General features: G+C 45.0%; 4 protein-coding genes across 5 annotated transcripts; 2 read left to right on the forward strand and 2 right to left on the reverse strand.

The window, feature by feature from the left end:
* Nucleotides 1-156: 156 nt before the first annotated feature.
* On the reverse strand, nucleotides 157-8484 carry sfxn1 (sideroflexin 1). Its single transcript, XM_084702120.1, has 11 exons — nucleotides 8366-8484; nucleotides 6324-6493; nucleotides 5928-6098; nucleotides 5573-5671; nucleotides 5266-5341; nucleotides 5049-5134; nucleotides 4724-4851; nucleotides 3646-3695; nucleotides 3138-3187; nucleotides 2914-2961; nucleotides 157-2588 (listed from the first exon to the last, which is right to left on the reverse strand). The coding sequence occupies exons 2-11, from the start codon at nucleotides 6485-6487 to the stop codon at nucleotides 2492-2494; spliced, it is 969 nt and encodes a 322-aa protein (XP_084558246.1). The 5' UTR covers nucleotides 6488-6493; nucleotides 8366-8484; the 3' UTR covers nucleotides 157-2491.
* A 139-nt stretch (nucleotides 8485-8623) lies between these two features.
* On the reverse strand, nucleotides 8624-13289 carry LOC146302084 (serine/threonine-protein phosphatase 2A catalytic subunit alpha isoform). Its single transcript, XM_084702121.1, has 7 exons — nucleotides 12868-13289; nucleotides 11694-11903; nucleotides 11374-11547; nucleotides 11036-11125; nucleotides 10648-10809; nucleotides 10078-10196; nucleotides 8624-9923 (listed from the first exon to the last, which is right to left on the reverse strand). Exons 1-7 carry the CDS (start codon nucleotides 12967-12969, stop codon nucleotides 9851-9853), a joined length of 930 nt encoding a protein of 309 aa, XP_084558247.1. The 5' UTR covers nucleotides 12970-13289; the 3' UTR covers nucleotides 8624-9850.
* Nucleotides 13290-13405: 116 nt separating this feature from the next.
* On the forward strand, nucleotides 13406-15805 carry atp5po (ATP synthase peripheral stalk subunit OSCP). The gene is made up of 7 exons (XM_084702122.1): nucleotides 13406-13540; nucleotides 13819-13863; nucleotides 14114-14224; nucleotides 14476-14605; nucleotides 14917-15029; nucleotides 15179-15265; nucleotides 15527-15805. The coding sequence occupies exons 1-7, from the start codon at nucleotides 13514-13516 to the stop codon at nucleotides 15635-15637; spliced, it is 624 nt and encodes a 207-aa protein (XP_084558248.1). The 5' UTR covers nucleotides 13406-13513; the 3' UTR covers nucleotides 15638-15805.
* A 509-nt stretch (nucleotides 15806-16314) lies between these two features.
* On the forward strand, nucleotides 16315-18531 carry LOC146302086 (uncharacterized). 2 transcript variants are annotated; one of them, XM_084702127.1, is made up of 2 exons: nucleotides 16315-16525; nucleotides 16951-18531. In XM_084702127.1, exon 2 carries the CDS (start codon nucleotides 16957-16959, stop codon nucleotides 17632-17634), a length of 678 nt encoding a protein of 225 aa, XP_084558253.1. In that variant the 5' UTR covers nucleotides 16315-16525; nucleotides 16951-16956; the 3' UTR covers nucleotides 17635-18531. The 2 variants fall into 2 exon arrangements, with proteins under 2 accessions (XP_084558253.1, XP_084558254.1); XM_084702128.1 differs by having other exon boundaries at nucleotides 16954-18531.
* The last annotated feature ends 217 nt before the right edge of the window (nucleotides 18532-18748 follow it).

The following is an 18748-nucleotide window of genomic DNA, read 5'->3' on the forward strand; positions in this document are numbered from 1 at the left end:
TTTGCGTGTTGCATTGTGGATGAGATTTTCGCGAGCGACGGCCAATCGGATTATTTTCTTGTAACGTAAAGGAGTAACATCCTCACCCAAGGATTTACGCATCAGGCCATTAAGATTGGTTGGCATGACAACATACTAGATGGACAACAATAGGCATTCTCTAAGACTTCATAAATCTTTATTTCATCCTGTCTAGACAATACAACATCCCAATGTACTGAGAAACTAAACAATTAAATACAATTTGCCATGACAATGTTTTTTTCAAAGTAATAATAATAGCCACTTGTATTGATTAATGTAAACTGTAATAATGACTTTACTCCTCTTGAGTGGATTTGTATCACTTTGGCTGGAATGAGATAGTTGATTTGGCAGATTGAAGATCATAAAAACACATAAACGGATTAGATTAAATCTAACTTCTTTTTTTTGAGGGGGGGGGGGGGTAAGGTTGCGTGTTATTTTTTGGAGTTAAATAAAATAAAGGGGGAGGGGGGGTAAAAAAACAATTCTGATTAGCACAAGTTTAGTAGTTTGACTTAATAACTATGCGTCATTGTGCTTTTTTCCCATTAACTCTTGCTTTCATAGTTATGCAAATGTTCCACCTTATATTCCACATATAATGTAAAGGAAAACAGCATAGATCTCACAGACAGACTGATAAACAGCATTTCAAGTAAATAGTATAGTATTGTGCTTTCCTTTGTCAGTCCTAAAGTAGCATTGCTATTAGTGATTGGAAAATGCTACATTCAATTACACAGACTGGGTAGTCACTGCATTGAATAAAACCTCACATCTTATCATCTATAAGGGACAGTTCAGATAAAACAGCTTTTCTCTGAATGTAAAATACTTACATTACTTATATATCCAATCATATCAGTAAATATATATTTCTCAATACTTAAAACATTGAACAGCTTACAAAAAACACATGATGAGAATGAATGATGTCGACCCAGAGGAATGTTCACAAGTATTTTAAACAAACCGTAGATTTTTCAGACAAAAAAATTAAAATCAACAATATATTTACGGCTCTCTGCAAATGTTTCTGTTAAAAACTAAAGAATCTGCGCTACTCCAGTTATACAGGATCAACTTTCAGCATTACCACCTTGTAGCTTCTGCCCTGTTAACATAAGAGTATTGCACTCAACCATAACAGGCTGAACGACAAGTGAACTAACCACTGACAAGCTAGCTTTAAAATCAGTTGGGAGAATGTTTTACTCTTAGCCTGTGGTTGGCAGACTGGTTTCCATGACCACAGACTCGTGAGAAGAAAGACCACTGAGAGCCAAACATTCTCCCGAACAGGCCCCAAGTTCATCTCCCTAACAAGGCGTCAAGTGGTTAGCAAGCAGAAGAAACTCGTCGATTAAGATATTGCTTCAGAGAGCACCAAAAACATCAGAGGCTGGTCTTGCTGTTTTAAACCTCAGTTTTCAGAGGGAGGAACTCTGTTGCACCTATTAGATTTAATCAGACTGATTAGATTAAAAGATTTTTCATGATTAAATACTGTGTTTGGGAAGTGAGGTGTCACTCATTTGGCAAAATCAACTCACTGGATACACTTCGGTCTGTCCTCCAAACTGCACTAATTTTCAAGAGGTTGTAATCGTTTTGAGGTCTAACAAATAATTGTTTGGCAAATCATGTATTGTAAGAGTAGTTAGGCATCAATACATGTGATAAATAGATCAATCCTGTTTCAGATCAGTAGTCCAAGCAACAGTGTTAGAATACCTGGAATTTTGTTCCCACTTTAACGCAACATAGGTTAAATTAAAAATGCATTTTTGGCAGAAAAATACTGACTAAAATCACTGACTAAAAAAATACTGTCTGGGAATACAAACAATAACGACCACAGAACTCTCTCGTAAAAACATAATCATCATCATCTTGATCCTTATCTGGAATCAGATTTTTTTGTTGCAAAAAAACAAAACAAATGAACAATCAGAGATACCAATGAAACTATCCTCAAGGAATGGGTATAATGAGAGGAGAGGAGGAGCGGAGGCCTGGACCAGGACTTCTGACTGAGCAGCAGAGAGGAGACGTGAGATAGGAGAGAGAGGAGAGGAGAGAAAGGAGAGAGAGGTGAGGTAGGAGAGGAGAGAAAGGAGAGAGAGGTGAGGTAGGAGAGGAGAGAAAGGAGAGAGAGGTGAGGTAGGAGAGAGAGGAGATGTGAGGTAGGAGAGAGGAGGTAGGAGAGAGAGGAGGTAGGAGAGGAGAGAGAGGAAAGGAGAGGTGAGGTAGGAGAGAGGAGGTAGGAGAGAGAGGAAAGGAGAGGTGAGGTAGGAGAGGAGAGATGGAGAAGCAAACCTAACTTTGGCACACTGCATGAGGAGGGCTGACGGAGAGAGGAGGGGAGACGCTGGGGTGTCTATGGATGACTGTGGGGGGGAGGTGAGAGGAGGGGAGACAGGGATGGAGGGAGGAAGGGTAGGAGGGGAGCCAGGTGGGAAACTCATAGTCCTTTGTTGAAGTAGACCCTTTCCACCCCTGGGTTATTTGCACGGATCTTCTCCTGCAGGTCCGGCTCCAAGCGGCTTACTGACATGGAGCTGGAATGGGGGAGGGTGGAGGGGTGAGGGACAGAGACAGATAAGATGCAGAAGAGAGTGGGAGGATGGAGAGAGATGAAGAGGGAGAAAGAGAGAGAGAGAGAGAGAGAGAGAGAGAGAGAGAGAGAGAGAGAGAGAGAGAGAGAGAGAGAGAGGAAGAATGGGGGAGGGGCAGGAAAACAGGTCAACATTATGCAATATTCTTTCTCTCTCAGTCAGAGATACTCAAACCCATTACTAACAGGGAATATGACTGTGTTTGTAAATGGCACTAGACATTAGCTGATTATCACTGACACCGTTTATTTGTCTTATGAACTCTTACCTCTTTTGTGGGAACAAAGCGCAGCACAGTGGAGTGGCAAACACCAGGCTGGAACAACACACACACACACAGGTCAGATGAGACAGGTGTTCTTTTCACACCTGGTTATGAATCCTAGTGCGTGTCTTGGTGCTTCTCTGACGGAGATACAGCGGAGGCATCCTGACTGACACCACCGGCTCTGCTACCAAAGGCTTATCAGCTCTCCATCTCTGGCTACTCACCAGAATCCCACTAAGCCAACTTGAATGGGTGCACTCATCCATGGGAACTTCTGAAAAGAGCGATGCAGAGACCAGTGAGAGGCAGAACAGTAGGGGGATGAACTACAGCAGAGCGACCTCTCCCCCTCTACCGTCCTCTCCCTTCCTCACTGAACACGCAGGGAGCTGAGGAAGCAATATGGCAGACGGCTGCCCGAGGATTCAGCCATCTTGCTTACACCCATCCTGCTGTGTTGGATCAGTGAGCATGGAGGAGCAGAGAACTGGAGGCCTCTCATGCTGCAGGCTGGACAGGTCATGCTTGGTCTACCGGGCTACAGTGTGTGATTGTGTGACTACTGGAGTCCCTCGATTGCGCTCTTACACAACAGCTCGGCGTTAAGACACACTGTCCAGATCCCAGAAGGGTTAGTCAGAGTTTTCGGTTTAATGTGCTGTCAGAACATTGCTAGGAAAGGCAAAGTATGACTCATATGGATACATCAGGGTGTAAGATAAGTCACATTACCTTAAGGAAGGCTTTCTTTTCCAGTGCGTTCATCAAAAAGGGTGGGATTGCTGGGGGGGGGAAAAGGACGAGTCCAATTAAAAGATGTGTTTCTGTGCGCGTGTAACGACCTAACAGTGAGCTCTTGGCCACGGGCAGTCCGAGACAGCTGTCTGGTTTGGCTGGGCTGTGGGGGGGATTTCTATGATTAAATGTCTGAGGTCAATAGAATTTGTCTTCATCTGTTTATTCTTGCAAGCAAGTAGGAGAAGTTCTAAAACAGTATCATAAATGATATCTGGAGTAGAAGGGCTCACTAAAAATGTCATGATCTGAGCACTCTTTTATACAGTAATTCCAGACAATTAAATCATTAGTTCAATAGTTCATGTCCATCAAAAGAGGAACTCTTCAATAAACAAGAAATTGAAAAAGGAAATAAGTTGCAGAACTTATTACAGATGCTCAATATTAAAAACATAGTTTGAGACAAGAAAGAAAAACAAAGAACAAAAATCCCTGGAGTATGGGCAAAACAACCATGGTTAAACAGTCAAATTTGTTAGGCGTTTGTCAGCAAATGAGTGAGTCAGATGGCTGAGCGGTGAGGGAGTCAGGCTAGTAATCAGACGGTTGCTGGATTGATTCCCCGCCATGCCAAAATGACGTTGTGTCCTTGGGCAAGGCACTTCACCCTGCTTGTCTCGGGGGGAATGTCCCTGTACTTACTGTAAATCGCTCTGGATAAGAGAGTCTGCTAAATGACTAAATGTAAACGGAAACTTAAACGATACTGTCTTAGGCCAAAAGCTTATGCTTGCAAAACCTCAGCAATGATTGTTCTAAGCCAAAGAATATTACAGATATCTTAAAGAGGAGTCAGATGGCTGAGCGGTTAGGGAGTCAGGCTATTAATCAGAAGGTTGTTGGTTCGATTCCCGGCCATGCCAAATAACATTGTGTCCTAGGGCAAGGCACTTAACCCTACTTGCCTCTGGGAGAATGTCCCTGTACTTACTGTAAGTAGCTCTGGATAAGAGTGTCTGCTAAATGACTAAATGTAAAGAACAGTAATTTTCTATTACAGGGCTGAACTCACCCATCCCAGGCGAGGCCATGAGGATCCTGGACACCACCACCTGTGTGATGGCCTGCTGAGCCGCATTAGTCGACTCCCCTAACCTGTTGTCGTTCTCATCTGTGATAGGAATGCCATGTTTCAGTTCTCTGGGAAAGAAGAGATGGAGTCAAAACAGATAACTGAGTAACCTTCCTGTCAATCAGATACAGATGACACCGCTCTAGGATGGGAGATACGGATTGGCTGGTACTATGCTAGCAGGAAGTGTAGAACACCTTGACGATACCTCCGTCACAGACATTAGTCCCTGAGTTTGAAACCACTTCCTGTCTGTGCAGCTCACCTTTGCCTCATCAGAGGAATGTTGATACAGTTGGCAGCAGCAACAGCGGCGAAGGGCACCAACCGTCCAATCAGGGGCGAGATGTGCTGATATGAGAGAAGTCCGATTTGATAAAAAGAAAAGAAAAGAATCGTGAAAGATAAGACAAACTCTTTGAAGTCTAATAAACACGAAGGCAGGGCGGTACTACTGTGGCAACGGCTGACCTCTAGCATACCTTCGTTAGTGCGTTCAGTCCCAGAGCTGTGGCTACCGCCCCTGTAGTGGCAGACACATAGGCAGTGCCTAGCTGACTGCAGACACAAGAGACAACAGTCAGGTGTTCACTCACCACTGCTTTCCTCGTCATGAAACAAAAACCCGCCCGCACGCCTCTCATCTCCGTTATGAACCGGAGCACGCACACAGCGGCGACTGACCAGCTCAGTCAGAGGGCGTGGGGAGAACACGACCCAAACGTAACGGGTTGACTGCGGAACAGCCGCATGAATACAGGAAAACTGCTGCAGCATCTCTGGCCTCACCTGACGGTGAGGGGGGCATCGCCGCTCCTGTTGGTGTAGTTCACGATGGCGTTGAACGACTGGTTGATCCACTGCCAGAGAACTACAGCTGGTGTTGTCCTGGTGTTGAGAGCAAAAGGAATACGGGTTCACTAACTGTTTCCAGTCACATATCATCATGTTGTGGGCCCATAATATTATTCTACATCAATCAGGGCAGCAGAAGTTTCGAACCTCTGCTATGCTCTGTCAAAACTGTGACATGACACATCGTGTCAGCCACGTCGGGCAGATCAACATGGCATAGCAAACACGCCGACTGCTACAGTGTTGAAGTTGGTTTAGTTGAATTTGACCGATAGGAAACAGCGCTCACTTGTAGAAGGTCATCATGCAGCCAGTGATGGTCATGTTCATGGGGACCTGAGCCGACATGCGGCCAATCAGAATCATCTTTTCGCCAGTGTCCGGGTGGAAGGCGGAGTCGAAGATGTACTTGGCTCTCCATAGCTCGTCCTCAGTCAGACCTGGTGACACAACGCCTTGTCTGGAGGGGGGGGGGGGGTTGGAGAGGAGGAGGAGATAAGAAGAGGTGGTGCAGGGTAGGGGGTGGAAGGAAGAAGAGGGAATTAAAATCATACTGAACATGAAACCTCTGGACTTTTACACCAATTAGGAGTTGCAGCTAAACCCGTCTAGGGCATACCTTTGTAAGAACGCTCCGATAATCTGCCCAAATTTCTAATCTATCCTAATCCCTAGAGAATATCACCTGTAGTCATTGATGATCTTGTGTGCGTTCTCCAGCTGCTCGTTGGTGAGGAGAATGTTCCGGGGGTCTGTGACGGTGAAGAAGTGCTTCGCTCGTCCCTCAAAGGTTCCCTGGTCCCAACGCGGCTCCTTGATGTTGATGGAGGTGGATAACTCTGTCGTCATGGTTATCTGAGGGGAGAAAATATGATTGGTGCATTCAATACTTTGGTGCTATACAGACCAGTCCAGGGGTCTCCAACCCTGCTCCTGGATAGCTACCTGCCTGTTGTTTTTTGCTCCAACCACACTTATTTGACCGGATTCAACACCAGTAATCCTCCTCAAATGTCACCTTAGAACTGTTTAATTCAAACAGAATACCGCACACACACACTGTAAAGTAACTATTGCATATGTTCCTGTTTTCTGAACTCTACAATCCTGTTGCTATAGCCATGGTACAAGAAACACACCGAGTGAGCATGAGATATTCTCTGAATGGATTACCACTGTGCTGATTCAGCATTGTGTTGCTATGGTGATGACTGACCTGCCTGGCAGGCCCTGAAGGTCCCTAAAATTGTGAACACAAGCCTGAAAACTATGAATGTCCTGGGCCTGGGTGACACTTAACCCTGTCAAGGAAAGCTCACTAAGTAAGCGGAATGAATGGGTGAAAACAAGCAGGGGGATGCTCATGGTCTTGTAATATTCCATTCCACATAGTAATATTCTATTGAGATATTGTATTCTATTGATTTGGCTGGTATATTGAGTACCAGAGGTATAACACCATTTGTCGATAACATTATAAATCCCTTTATAAGACTACCCCATTGGCTGCAACTGTTCAGACAGGCTTTGTCAGGTCAGTTATGTAGAATATGAAAAGGGACAAAGAGCACGACATTCGCACGACATTCTCCGTGCGCAGTCTAACCCAGTCTGAGCTGGTTCGTTAACCATTTGTTACACATGTTGCCGACCTATGCGCAGCGCACACAGCACAGATGTAGCGACGACTAGGGGGAAGCAAAATGTCCACGTCCCCACAACAACAAAAAATAGTTTCGCTTGTATGCAAATGTGTCGCTGATGAAATAGGGCCCCAAATTGCACCAAAGATGGCTGCAGAAGCAACAACAGGCATTCTGTCTCCAGCTTCTGGGGCTTTGCGAGTCGAGAACCATGTCTCTTTAAATTTAATTTGAATCCACGGGCCACTCACGAGATAAGTACTAACTCTCATTTGAACCACGACCCTGCCGTATTTATACCTCTCCTTCACAACATTTTACAATCCCCACAGATTGTCGTCATCACTCAGGGTAAAGAACTGATTTTACTCTTGGACTGCGGTTAATAGTAGGCTATCATTGATGTGGGCAGTGATATTGGCACCATTGATAATTTATGATCTTTGACCCGAGGCGGCCTTTGATCCTACAACCTAACTGGTTCTGCCCTGTTCTTAACCAATCAATGCCCTGCAGGGCTACATATTAACCCACAGTGTGTACGGCTGAAGGATGGAGGTTTCCCTTAGCAGGTTGTCAAGCCTCCGGAGGAGAGAGCAACTACAGACAGAATCATGACTGTATAGCAGTGCTTGAGTCCCATATCACAGAAAATGATCAGTTAGATTAATAGATGTTTAAGTCCATTTCTAACAATTGTGTGGAACCGTGCGAGACGCGAACAGTCGAACAATTGCTACCGTTACCGTTGACAGACTGCAGTCCCTTTAATTGTCAAACCCGACCTAGACCAGCTCGATCTGGACAAAATCGCTGCAACCTGATGTTTCAGTGAGTCGATGAGCAACACGCTGCAGCATGCGGACGGCCGAAGTAACGCAGTAGCTTATCGTGATTAAATAGCCATATCATCCCCAGCATCTGCCCAGGCCAGCTGTGCTACCTGGGATTACCACCTCCAGCCCTGCTGCTGCCACATCCACAAATCAGTTACTTGGTCACCATTCAGACGCTCCCTACCGCCCAAGTGGATGGTCTGTCTATTATGCCAACATGTGTCAAAAAAAGATACTCGGTCACTTACTGCACGAGACTCCTTGTCTGCCACGATCCCTGCAGTCCGCGAGAGATGTCCCTGAATGGCTCAACAAAGCTAATTTGACGAGTCTGTACCGTTAAGTCAGAAACAACGGGGAAACGTTTCTCAGCGGAACGACAATTTTTCACAATAAAAGTAATACTGTACCCACCTTTAACTGTTTTTATTTCGTTTCTTTATTTTTAGTCAGTCACAAATGCATTATTTCTGCATAAGGGTATTAAATAAATCAATGATACAATATTGTGAATTTTTCAAGTAGGCCATTTCGACAGCAAAATGCACACGGACTTTTATTTTGAAATATGACATCCTCTAATTTCAGACGTTCTATGATTTACTAATACATAATTAATAATTGAAAAATACATGTATCATACATTTTTGTAGTAATACTTGAACCAACACTGCGAGAAGAGAATACTGATGTCTTGCGTGTGAGACCACCACCACCACCTGCACCCTCCCCCGGGCGCAAATCACAAAAGTTCCTGCGTTGTGCGCGTGATGTGGTACAAAAGTATGGAAATGCAAATGCGCGTCACCCACTGGCGTGAATGGACTTGCTGTGCACGTGCAGGACCTTTGTGACGGATATAAATAGTTTTAGATAAGTAGGTATGCAAGGTGCAACTTCTCTCTTTATTATATAGCCGAGGCTGCAAAACATAAAGATATCTTACAAGGGATGCCATATTGTACCAGAATCTAGTCAATTTAAATACATTTGACTTTGACACAAAAAGGACAGTTGAGTGACACTGAAAGTTTACCAATGCTGAGGTTAAATATAAAAAAGGATGCAGTTTGTCAGTGCCATGTGATAGAAATAAAATACAAAAAGTGCAAAGAGAGATAATTCTATTTTTATCACCTTGTAATAAAGTTTAAGTTAAAAAAAGAAAGAAAAAAAAAAAGAAAAGTGTTCACATATTTTACACTAACTGCAACCTCTGATTTGAGGCCATGCTAAAATAAATTATGCGGCTCGATGTGGCAATACTAACCATGATCACATCCTAACACAATTAAGCACATTAGTATCAGCATTTAACCTCATAGCAGATATAGTTCTCCTGACAAAACCAGCAGGTATAGTTGTGACTGTAATCTTCATCATAATGACAATCATTTTTCCAGAGATAAAAACAGCATGCACAGAGAGAGAGAGACACACACAGAGAGAGAGAGAGAGAGAGCCAGAGAGAGAGAGAGCCAGAGAGAGAGAGAGAGAGAGAGAGAGAGAGAGAGAGAGAGAGAGAGAGAGAGAGAGAGAGAGAGAGAGGTGTGTTTTCAAGGACAGTAGTGTTGGGTGGGTTATGGATATATGCATTGTTAATATGGCACACATTTTGGTCCATGTGGTGGTGTGGATGCTTCATATCTTGTATGCCATCATCTCTCGCTACTCAGCACCTCCTTCTCTCCCGCTTCCTGGAGAGGATCAATACTTTACAGGTGCCGGAACGTTTACAGGAAATAGTCTGGCGTGCGGCGGGTCACATGGGGCTCTCCCCTGCGAGGGGCGGGGTCAAACTGCAGGCTGGAACACACAGACAGGAAACAGTCACGTGTAAGCTCACGTCACATTTAACTCAGTGATGCACCGTAACTACCGAAGCAATAATATGCTTGCAGGACGACCTCTGAAAGACCTTGAGCATTGCCGATTTCCGTAAGGGAATCCCATTACTTACAAGGAGTACTTGAGCGTGTCATCCAGTTCCATGATGGCGGCCTGGTTTCCACAGCGATAGCAGTAGTTTGGAGCACTGAAGATGGTCACCACGTTACGGTCATGGCACCAGTTATAACCCTACAAAAGACAAACCGTTAAAACTGTTGGTTCAGTATTGCATTACATGCCTCAACCCCACAAGCCCCTGGAATATGAAATACTGGCTAAGAAATGTATCAACTGACCAAGTCTTAATTATTTCATATTTATTAATTTCCTGAGAGGGTTAGAATCATCCAAGGACCCCCCCCCCTCCCAGGACCCCCCCCCCCCGTCCCAGGACCCCCTCTCCCAGGACCCCTCTCCCAGGACCCCCCCCCCCCCTGTCCCAGGACCCCCCCCTCTCCCAGGACCACTCCCCTCTCCCAGGACCCCCCTCCCAGGACCCCCCTCCCAGGACCCCTCTCCCAGGACCCCCCTCCCAGGACCCCCCTCCCAGGACCCCTCTCCCAGGACCCCTCTCCCAGGACCCCCCCCCTCCCAGGACCCCTCCTCTCCCAGGAGCAGCTGGAGTGCAGGCTGAGTCTACCTCCATGACCAGCTGGTGGGCTCTGGAGACGAGGGTGAGTCCGTTGGCATGGTTGAAGGTTTCAGAGATGTCCTGTCCGAAGGTGTAGCCTGCCCCCCGGGGTGAGATGCCCCAGCCGCCTCGATCGTCTGGGTCTGACCACAACAAGTCACACATGGGACCCTGGGATAGGGGAACGCAGAATATTAGAGGTCAAAAATATTTTTAAACACTATAGATTTATTTTAATTGTTTTAAGCAGCAGAAATGAGAATGAGAACATGACCATATCTCATTTCTATACTTAGTCACATTGTGATTCCACAGAAGCAGAAAAAAAGCTCTGTCTATAGCCCAGTGTGTGTGTGTGTGTGTGTGTGTGTGTGTGTGTGTGTGTGTGTGTGACTACCTCGTGAGGCACCTCCTGCAGGCGATCCAGCGCTCTGATGTGCTCCAGTGTGTCTATTGACGGCGAAAGTCCTCCATGGAGGCAGAAAATCTGCAACAAGCGGCAAACATCCCAATACATCAACCTCATCTCCAAGATACAACACTACACATGAGCCCGCACATATAGGAACATGATATGAATAAAATAAGTATATAAATAATAAGTACAATAAGTACAAAATATATATAAAAATAAAAATGATATTGCGAGACCCAGAATCATCTCAGAAGCTAATAGACACACCAGACATTTCTAGCCACGGCCCTCAGCCTCAGAACGATGTGCTGGTGCCTCACCTGGTTGTCTACCAGTGCGGTCAGGGGCAGGTAGTCGAACAGGTCGGTGAAGTACTTCCACACGTTGGCGTTGCCGTACTTCCTCAGACATTCGTCATAGAAGCCATACACCTGAGTGATCTGACGAGACTCGTGGTTCCCTCGCAGGATCGTGATTCGCTCACGGTACCGTACCTGGAAGAACAAGAGCAATCCCTTTCTATATGTGCTCAGAAATAACACAAATAACCTTACCAGCATTGTCATTGATATATCGTCGAGGTGTGTAATTGACGACACCAACCCTATTCATTCCTGCTATTTGTCTCTCAGACTATTACCTTCAGTGAGACCAGCAGTGTGACTGTCTCCACAGAGTAGTACCCCCGGTCCACATAGTCCCCCATGAAGAGGTAGTTGGTGTCGGGGGACTTCCCCCCGATCCGGAACAGCTCCATCAGGTCGTGGAACTGGCCGTGGACGTCCCCGCACACCGTGACCGGACATCTGACCTCCTGCACGTTGGACTCCTTCGTTAGGATTTCCTTGGCCTGAAATCCCAAACAAATCGTATTTGAACAGCCCCGTTTTACAAGCAATGTCATTGAGGGGCTGTACATACGCCCATTGAACTGCGCCCAAACCAGCCTACACCCTCCAGGAAGACCAGGAAAAAACTCCCAGAATTTTTTTTCTAAAATCCTTGGGAGGAGCAATTCAGTGAGGGATCCTTCCTCCAGAGACAGTCAGTGACACAGAGGGGTGCAGACCATAGGCTAAACATAGACATGCTCAGAAAAGGAATTTGGATATACAGTATTTTAGGCTGCTGCTGTTTAGTTGGGGGGTGGATAGTTCGACCGAGCAGGTGGTCACCATGGTTATAGAAAACGCGAAGTTTATGATCATAGTTTTAGGATTAGGTGGACGTCTGATATGAATCTTGGCATGTAGCATCTAGTTTAGTATACATCAAACACATCAACAACACAGCAACAACACATCCAAACTAACGCCAAGTAGGCCAACCCAAGGCGTGGTCATCATGGCAGGTGCGTGGAGTGTGTGGTGGACGAGGTGACATTGTCACTAATATAGAAATAAAGCATTCCTTATTCAAGACCAACCGCTCATCAGTATGAAACATTATAGAAACGTAACCATGCGTGCTTATCTCAAAAAGTACAGAAAAGCTTTTCTTGTCGAATTAATTGCTATGCTCCACAACCGCCATGTTTTGTTAACTATCAGTGCTGATTATTAATATAAATAAAAGTGACGATGGGATGCTGCAGAATGAACTATCAAGGCACATCTTCACAACACACATTTAAACCAGGTCTAATGGAGCGCGTGTTGCCAATGCCATGCAAAAGCCGGTGTTTCATCATCACAATATTACTAACATTAGCTACTTCATAACGACCTGCCAAGATGGCTAGCTTAGCGAGGTTTACGTGAGTTCATTCCTATTATTAGCTACATATATTAGTAAGAAGTAACTGTACATGGTACCTTTTCGCAGAGCACTTTGACTTGGTTTTCCGAAAGCTGCTTGCACTCGTTGAGTTGCTCGATCCACCCATCCAACTCCTTGGTAAATGACTTGTCGTCCATTGCTTGTCAAGCTTCAGCTAGCAGCGTGCTAGCTATGTTCCCAATGAAAACAACTAGGAGCTAAGCTAGGCGCTAGCTGGCTACAGCGTTTTCGTCATTCGCACTGTATCTAGCGCTGGAGAATGAATGCGTCACTCGTGATAGTGACTATCTTTCAACGATATTTGTTCAAGCTCCCAACACTATCGGCACATGTACATATTAATACAGCATGTACTATGGTTTCGTGAAATGTGTAAACGGACAGCTGCACAGAAGCGAAGAAATTCACACGCAGAAAACTACCAAGATGAGAAATGATGTGGACCCAGCCCTGCTTCTTTCGCCAAGCAACAAACTGCGTTATATGTAACGTCATCTTCTCAGTAACTGTGAGACTGCCCATCTTGGCCAATCACAGACTCTGCTGCCATCTGCTGGACACAGTGAGAACAAACATCCCTGAAACAGTACCCATAAAGGGGGTGTTAGACTCACAGCTAGAGGGATACTTGACGAGCAGTCTGGCAACCCTGTTCACCTTACTAGACGACTGTAGGAGAAAATGGCAGCGCTAAGGGCAGGACAGACAGTAAGTCATTCTATGATATCGTTCATTTGATCGTCTTTGGGCCATGCATCTGTATGTCTATTAGTGGATAAGCTTGCTTAACCTTAAACCACAATTTATCCGTCTTTTAGTATTTGCTTTGGTTGCTGCTCAATGCACGAGGGGCTTCCATATTGCTGGCATTAGCTAGCTAGCAGCTAGCTGTCTACCTAGCTCCGTGTTATACAATACTTACTTGAAATCGAAAGAGCGGATTCACAAATGCATAACATTGAACTTGTTTGCTCCCTTTTCCCAAGGTCCGTCAGTTCAGCACGTCAGTGTCCAGGTCCAGGCTGATAAAGGTGAGATGCCGTCTGAGCTAACTTGAATCAGTACTGATTAGCAAAAGTCAGCAGGCCCAATGACCTACAGGCCGCGCTGTGAATCTACTTAACCGTTACATTTCAATGAAAAACTAAACCCATGTAAACAATAATGGATACATTCAATGGAAACGGTCAATGTACGTACAATGCAATCCCTTTGTGTCCAATGTCATTGGAGGGGGGTACGTCAATAAACGCTTTTCACACCGTGTCTGTTTATCTCCAGCCCCCCATTCAGCTGTATGGAGTGGAGGGTCGCTACGCCACTGCCCTGTACTCTGCCGCCAGCAAGCAGGGCAACCTGGAAACGGTCGAGAAGGAGCTGGTTACCGTGTCTGTGAGTCTGCCTGTCTTGACCACCATGCATGTGCAGAGAACCTTTAGCCAGGGAGTCATTAGTGGATCGACAAGTCTTTGAACGTCAAGGTTATTTTCCTATTTAGGCTACGTCCATTGACGCCTTAACAGTCAACATAATATGAATGTAATCCTGATGAGTAAAAATGCTTTTATCTGTTCAGATTCAATTGTATTAGTCTGAACTCGCGTCACTGACAAACCAACTGAATGTCTCCTGTTGTTGACCAGAGTCTAATCAAGGATCCCAAACTGTCCAGCATTGTGATGAATCCCCACGTGAAGCGCCAGGTCAAGAACAAGACCTTCACTGATGCCCTGACCAAGGCTGGACTTTCCCCCATCATATTCAATTTTATCAGTGAGTGCCCTATAAGGGGCAGGGTATGGCTCTTGCAGCACAACCCAAACCCTTGTTATTTTCAGACCCCACAGGCCATTAAACACTATTTTTATGTTGAGAAATATTGATGGACAGTAGTTGATTTACATTGCTGGAATTGGTTGCTTGTTTTATCCTCCCTAGTCTTTAAACCTATCTGTGTTGTCAGTTATCACATAGTGACAGGATACACTTAAAGGGTTTAGATGCCCTGTTAGTAACTGTGAATGTCTTGTTGTTAACCAGACCTGTTGGTTGCCCTGACGACACGCCTGTTTCTGTTTTGGTAGATGTTCTAGCTGACAACAGGCGCCTGACGCTGACCGGTGATGTCATCACCGCCTTCGGCAAGATGATGAGTGCTCACCGCGGGGAGGTCATCTGCACTGTCACCACAGCCCAGGTCAGACACACACACGTCACCACACCTACCTGTCTCTCACTCACAGACTCTTCTTTCATCTTGGCGGAACCTCTCTGTTTCTTGTGGTTCCAAGATGTGGCTTTGGAATTGCTTTGTGTTCTTCAAGTTGTGTCCTGTGTGTGTTACAGCCTCTGGATCCAGCTAGCCTGTCCGATCTTAAGGTGGCCCTGAAAGGCTTCCTTCAGAAGGGAGAGATCCTTGTGCTGGAGACCAAGGTAGGGCCCTGTGGTTCAACAGTGCTTCCTCATTCTCCAGTCTGCTTTGACAGGGACATAAAGCACTCTTTTTTTTTTTTTTTTTTCTTTGCTGTATACATTTTAAAAATTGATATTATTATTGTTATTATTATTATTATACTTATAGCATACTTATTGCTCTTGTCTCAGTGTTCACTAACTAGCATGGAATGTTTTTAAACGCTTAATTGTTGACCATATATGCATTGAGTGTCCTTTTCATGTGTGACCTGTCCCCAGACGGATGGCACCATCCTAGGGGGCATGATCGTGAGCATTGGGGACAAGTACGTGGACATGTCCACCAAGACCAAGATCCAGAAGCTCACCAAGATCATCAAGGATTCCTAAAGTCCTGTGGACTGAGAGGGAGGGGTGTGTGGGAGAGGAACAAGGGGGGGAAGGCTGATTACATAGTATATTACCAGGCTCCCTGTCCATGAAGGCTATCTGCTCATGGAGCCAGTCTGGCTTTCTATTGTCTTGTTGATATTAATGTAATAAAACTTCTGAAACAGACTCTCTGTGATTTGTGTTGCTTGCATATTTATTATTATGCAGACAAATTCATTTATTATACTTCTGAAGTTGTTGATTTGAGGCACCATACTGTTCAAACTGTAAAAGGACACAGCAGGTCTGGTCACTGCTGTAGATTCAGACTAATATATTTTAATGTGGGCCTATCCCATGATGGCTCACGTTTGGGACGCATCCAGAGGTTATTACGATTGGACGTTCGAGATCAACCTTTAATCCGATTTTTAGTATCGGTTTTAGAGGGAGGGGGCAGACACCACCCACCGAAGCTTGTAACCCCACCTCTTGAAAGGTTTATTCGCTGACGGGGCCTAGTCTTTAGTATTTATACACGATCCACACAAAAGAATGTTACATACAGACGCACATTCTGTGTAAACTGAAAGCCATTCTTAGTTTTACAGACCATAAGAAGTAGTCTGCGTTTCCTGAAATGTGCCGCGCATGCGCTGGGCAGACGCATATTTTATTAATTTTTTCGGGCGAAAATGGCTGCCTTTCTTATTTAAACCTCTGTCTTACAAGAATAGATAAGCTTGAAATGACTGCCGCACACTGCAATCCTGTCGCTAGACAATATTCATGGATACCAGACTACAGATTGCACGCATGAAATCAAAATGTTGTGGCTGTCAAGGATGGAAAAAGGATATGTTTTATATTTAACCCTTTGCATTCCATGATCCGCCTACAAATAAGGTTTGTGATTTTTTCGTTTGAAGATTTCGTTCTAAAACAAAAGATCGCCGGCAGTTGCAAAGTCTACCCTTAATAATTGCGCAGAGTTATCATACTGTCAGTGTTTCATGCAATGCAAACGTAAGAATTGCCAGGTATTGCTTTGTCGATTTCTTTACAGTCAGGTTTTGCTTTACCAAAGCTATCTGGCCGCTGCTTTTGATGCACAAGCCTATATGAATAGTTGTAATAACTTATCACATTTCAACTTAAGCTAAATCAAAATGAAACATCCAGTTGTAACGCATAAATATCCTTGTGTGCGTGTGTTTGTTCCTGCGTGCGTGCACGCGCATGTTTGTCAGAGAGAGACAAAAGAAAGAAAGACAGAATGAGAAATGAATTAACATGCTCTTTCTATCCTTTTTTTTTTTACCCAACTCCAGTAGAAAATGATGCACCAAGTCACCAGCAGCAGCAATGACTATTGCATGACAGGGTTGTCTGAGGACTGTCAGCATTCAACCAGCCACTTTGACTTATGCAGCGCACAGTCCAATAAATTCTACCCGTCGCCCCAAAACCCCACTCTGCAGCTCCCTCTCCCCAGCCTGCCACCTCTGACCCAAAGCATGCATAAACCCATGACCTGCCAGATGCAGGACAACCAGAACGACTTCCACTCCCAGACGGTGAGGATCCGGGGCAGCGAGGCCCCACCGGGGCCGGAGGGTCCCAAGAAGAAGAAAGGGATCGTCAAGTCCGGCCGGAGAGGACGGCCATCTGGGACCACCAAGTCAGCCGGATACCGGACCAGCACCGGACGTCCGCTGGGGACCACAAAAGCTGCGGGGTTCAAGACCAGTCCTGGGAGGCCCCTGGGGACCACCAAGGCTGCAGGCTACAAGGTGAGCCCGGGCAGGCCTCCTGGAAGCATCAAGACTCTGGCTCGCCTCAAGAAGCTGGAGTACGGCAGCTGCGACGGCACCAAGAAGCTCGACTTCAGCAGCTGCAGCGGGCCCAAGAAACTAGACTATGCCAGCTGTGATGTCACGCCGTTCTCGTACACTATGATACCGAAGCGCGGCATCTGTGAGCCCAGCGGCAAAGTGGAGGAGCCCAACGAGTAGGGCCTGTAGTCCTTAATGAAACAGCTTGGAACTCACTTCAAGTGGATGTCCAACACGAATGACTACAATACCCCTGAGGGGCATATATGTGTGTTGAAGATGTGAACTGTTTGGTATCCTGGCATCTCAAACGGACAAAGCTTCTCTTTAATGTACTTTGCTATGGTCATTGTGTACTCTTCTCTTTTCCCAGTACAAGACTGAACTCCATTTCTATAAGACGTATGCTATCTTGTTTAACAGAGATGCATGAAGCATAGAATACAATCTGAGTAGTTACACATGAATGAAAGCCATGTTAATCTTCATCATAATACTGTTCTAATACTCTCTGGTGGGGTGGTCTTTTTTTACCAGCTGTTTGGGATATATGATTTTCATGTGCTCATTAATGCTCTGATAAATGTTGTATTGTTATCCTGATTAGCTTAGTAGCTTCCCTGGTCTGGTCATGATGAAACATGCTCGTAATTTAGAGTACAAACACACAACACAGGCTTTTTTCTCTTCCTTGGGTGTATTCTAGTGTTGTTCTTTTTGGTGTTGTGTCCAGTACAATGTTCTTTACTTTGTAACTACTGTATATACCATATAGGAATGGATCCAGCACAATATAACATTGAGCAGGTTTTTGTAACCTTGTATTGACTTATCGAAATATCCTCACATATTATTTTGAACACATTTATTTCTTTGTGAAAATACTTTTGTCTGTGTATGGTATTTTCCTCCTCTGTCTTCACCGTCAAACAAAACCCTGAATGAGCTGTTTGTTGTTACGCTGTTGATTAGAATGTTTTCTTTTAAACAACAGAGAAAATGCTATGTGGAAAAAATGTGCTTATGTATGTAAACCAAAAATAAAGAAATAAAGGGTCAATCCAAATACAGTGGCTCCTTATAATTTATCATCTCATATATGGACGTGTTTAATACAAACAGATCCAACGCACATAACGTCATCATAAAACATGCAGTAGAAAGTAAACGCACGCTGAGCTCAGTGATTCCCCCATTAACGAAAACAAGCGTGCACATTAAAGAAGGCAACCACACAGACAATGGCCTGTACAGCGTCAAATTTTACGTCGATGGGTCGATGAGCATTTTATGT

This window comes from Hypomesus nipponensis, chromosome 1 (genome assembly GCF_054491055.1).
Source record: "Hypomesus nipponensis isolate SF chromosome 1, ASM5449105v1, whole genome shotgun sequence".
Lineage (NCBI taxonomy): Eukaryota > Metazoa > Chordata > Actinopteri > Osmeriformes > Osmeridae > Hypomesus > Hypomesus nipponensis.

Excerpts from the sequence above, each read along its gene's own strand:
- atp5po (XM_084702122.1), top strand. The coding sequence starts at position 13,514 with ATGGCAGCGCTAAGGGCAGGACAGACA. Across the intron at positions 13,864-14,113 it reads CCAGGTCCAGGCTGATAAAG|CCCCCCATTCAGCTGTATGG; the intron begins GTGAGATGCCGT and ends GTTTATCTCCAG. Across the intron at positions 14,606-14,916 it reads CATCATATTCAATTTTATCA|ATGTTCTAGCTGACAACAGG; the intron begins GTGAGTGCCCTA and ends CTGTTTTGGTAG.
- LOC146302084 (XM_084702121.1), bottom strand. The coding sequence starts at position 12,969 with ATGGACGACAAGTCATTTACCAAGGAGTTGGATGGGTGGATCGAGCAA. Across the intron at positions 11,904-12,867 it reads TCAAAGTGCTCTGCGAAAAG|GCCAAGGAAATCCTAACGAA; the intron begins GTACCATGTACA and ends TTGGGATTTCAG. Across the intron at positions 11,548-11,693 it reads CACTGCTGGTCTCACTGAAG|GTACGGTACCGTGAGCGAAT; the intron begins GTAATAGTCTGA and ends TTGTTCTTCCAG.
- LOC146302086 (XM_084702127.1), top strand. The coding sequence starts at position 16,957 with ATGATGCACCAAGTCACCAGCAGCAGCAATGACTATTGCATGACAGGG.
- sfxn1 (XM_084702120.1), bottom strand. The coding sequence starts at position 6,487 with ATGACGACAGAGTTATCCACCTCCATCAACATCAAGGAGCCGCGTTGG. Across the intron at positions 4,852-5,048 it reads ATTCCTCTGATGAGGCAAAG|AGAACTGAAACATGGCATTC; the intron begins GTGAGCTGCACA and ends CTTCTTTCCCAG. Across the intron at positions 3,188-3,645 it reads AAAAGAAAGCCTTCCTTAAG|AAGTTCCCATGGATGAGTGC; the intron begins GTAATGTGACTT and ends CGCTCTTTTCAG.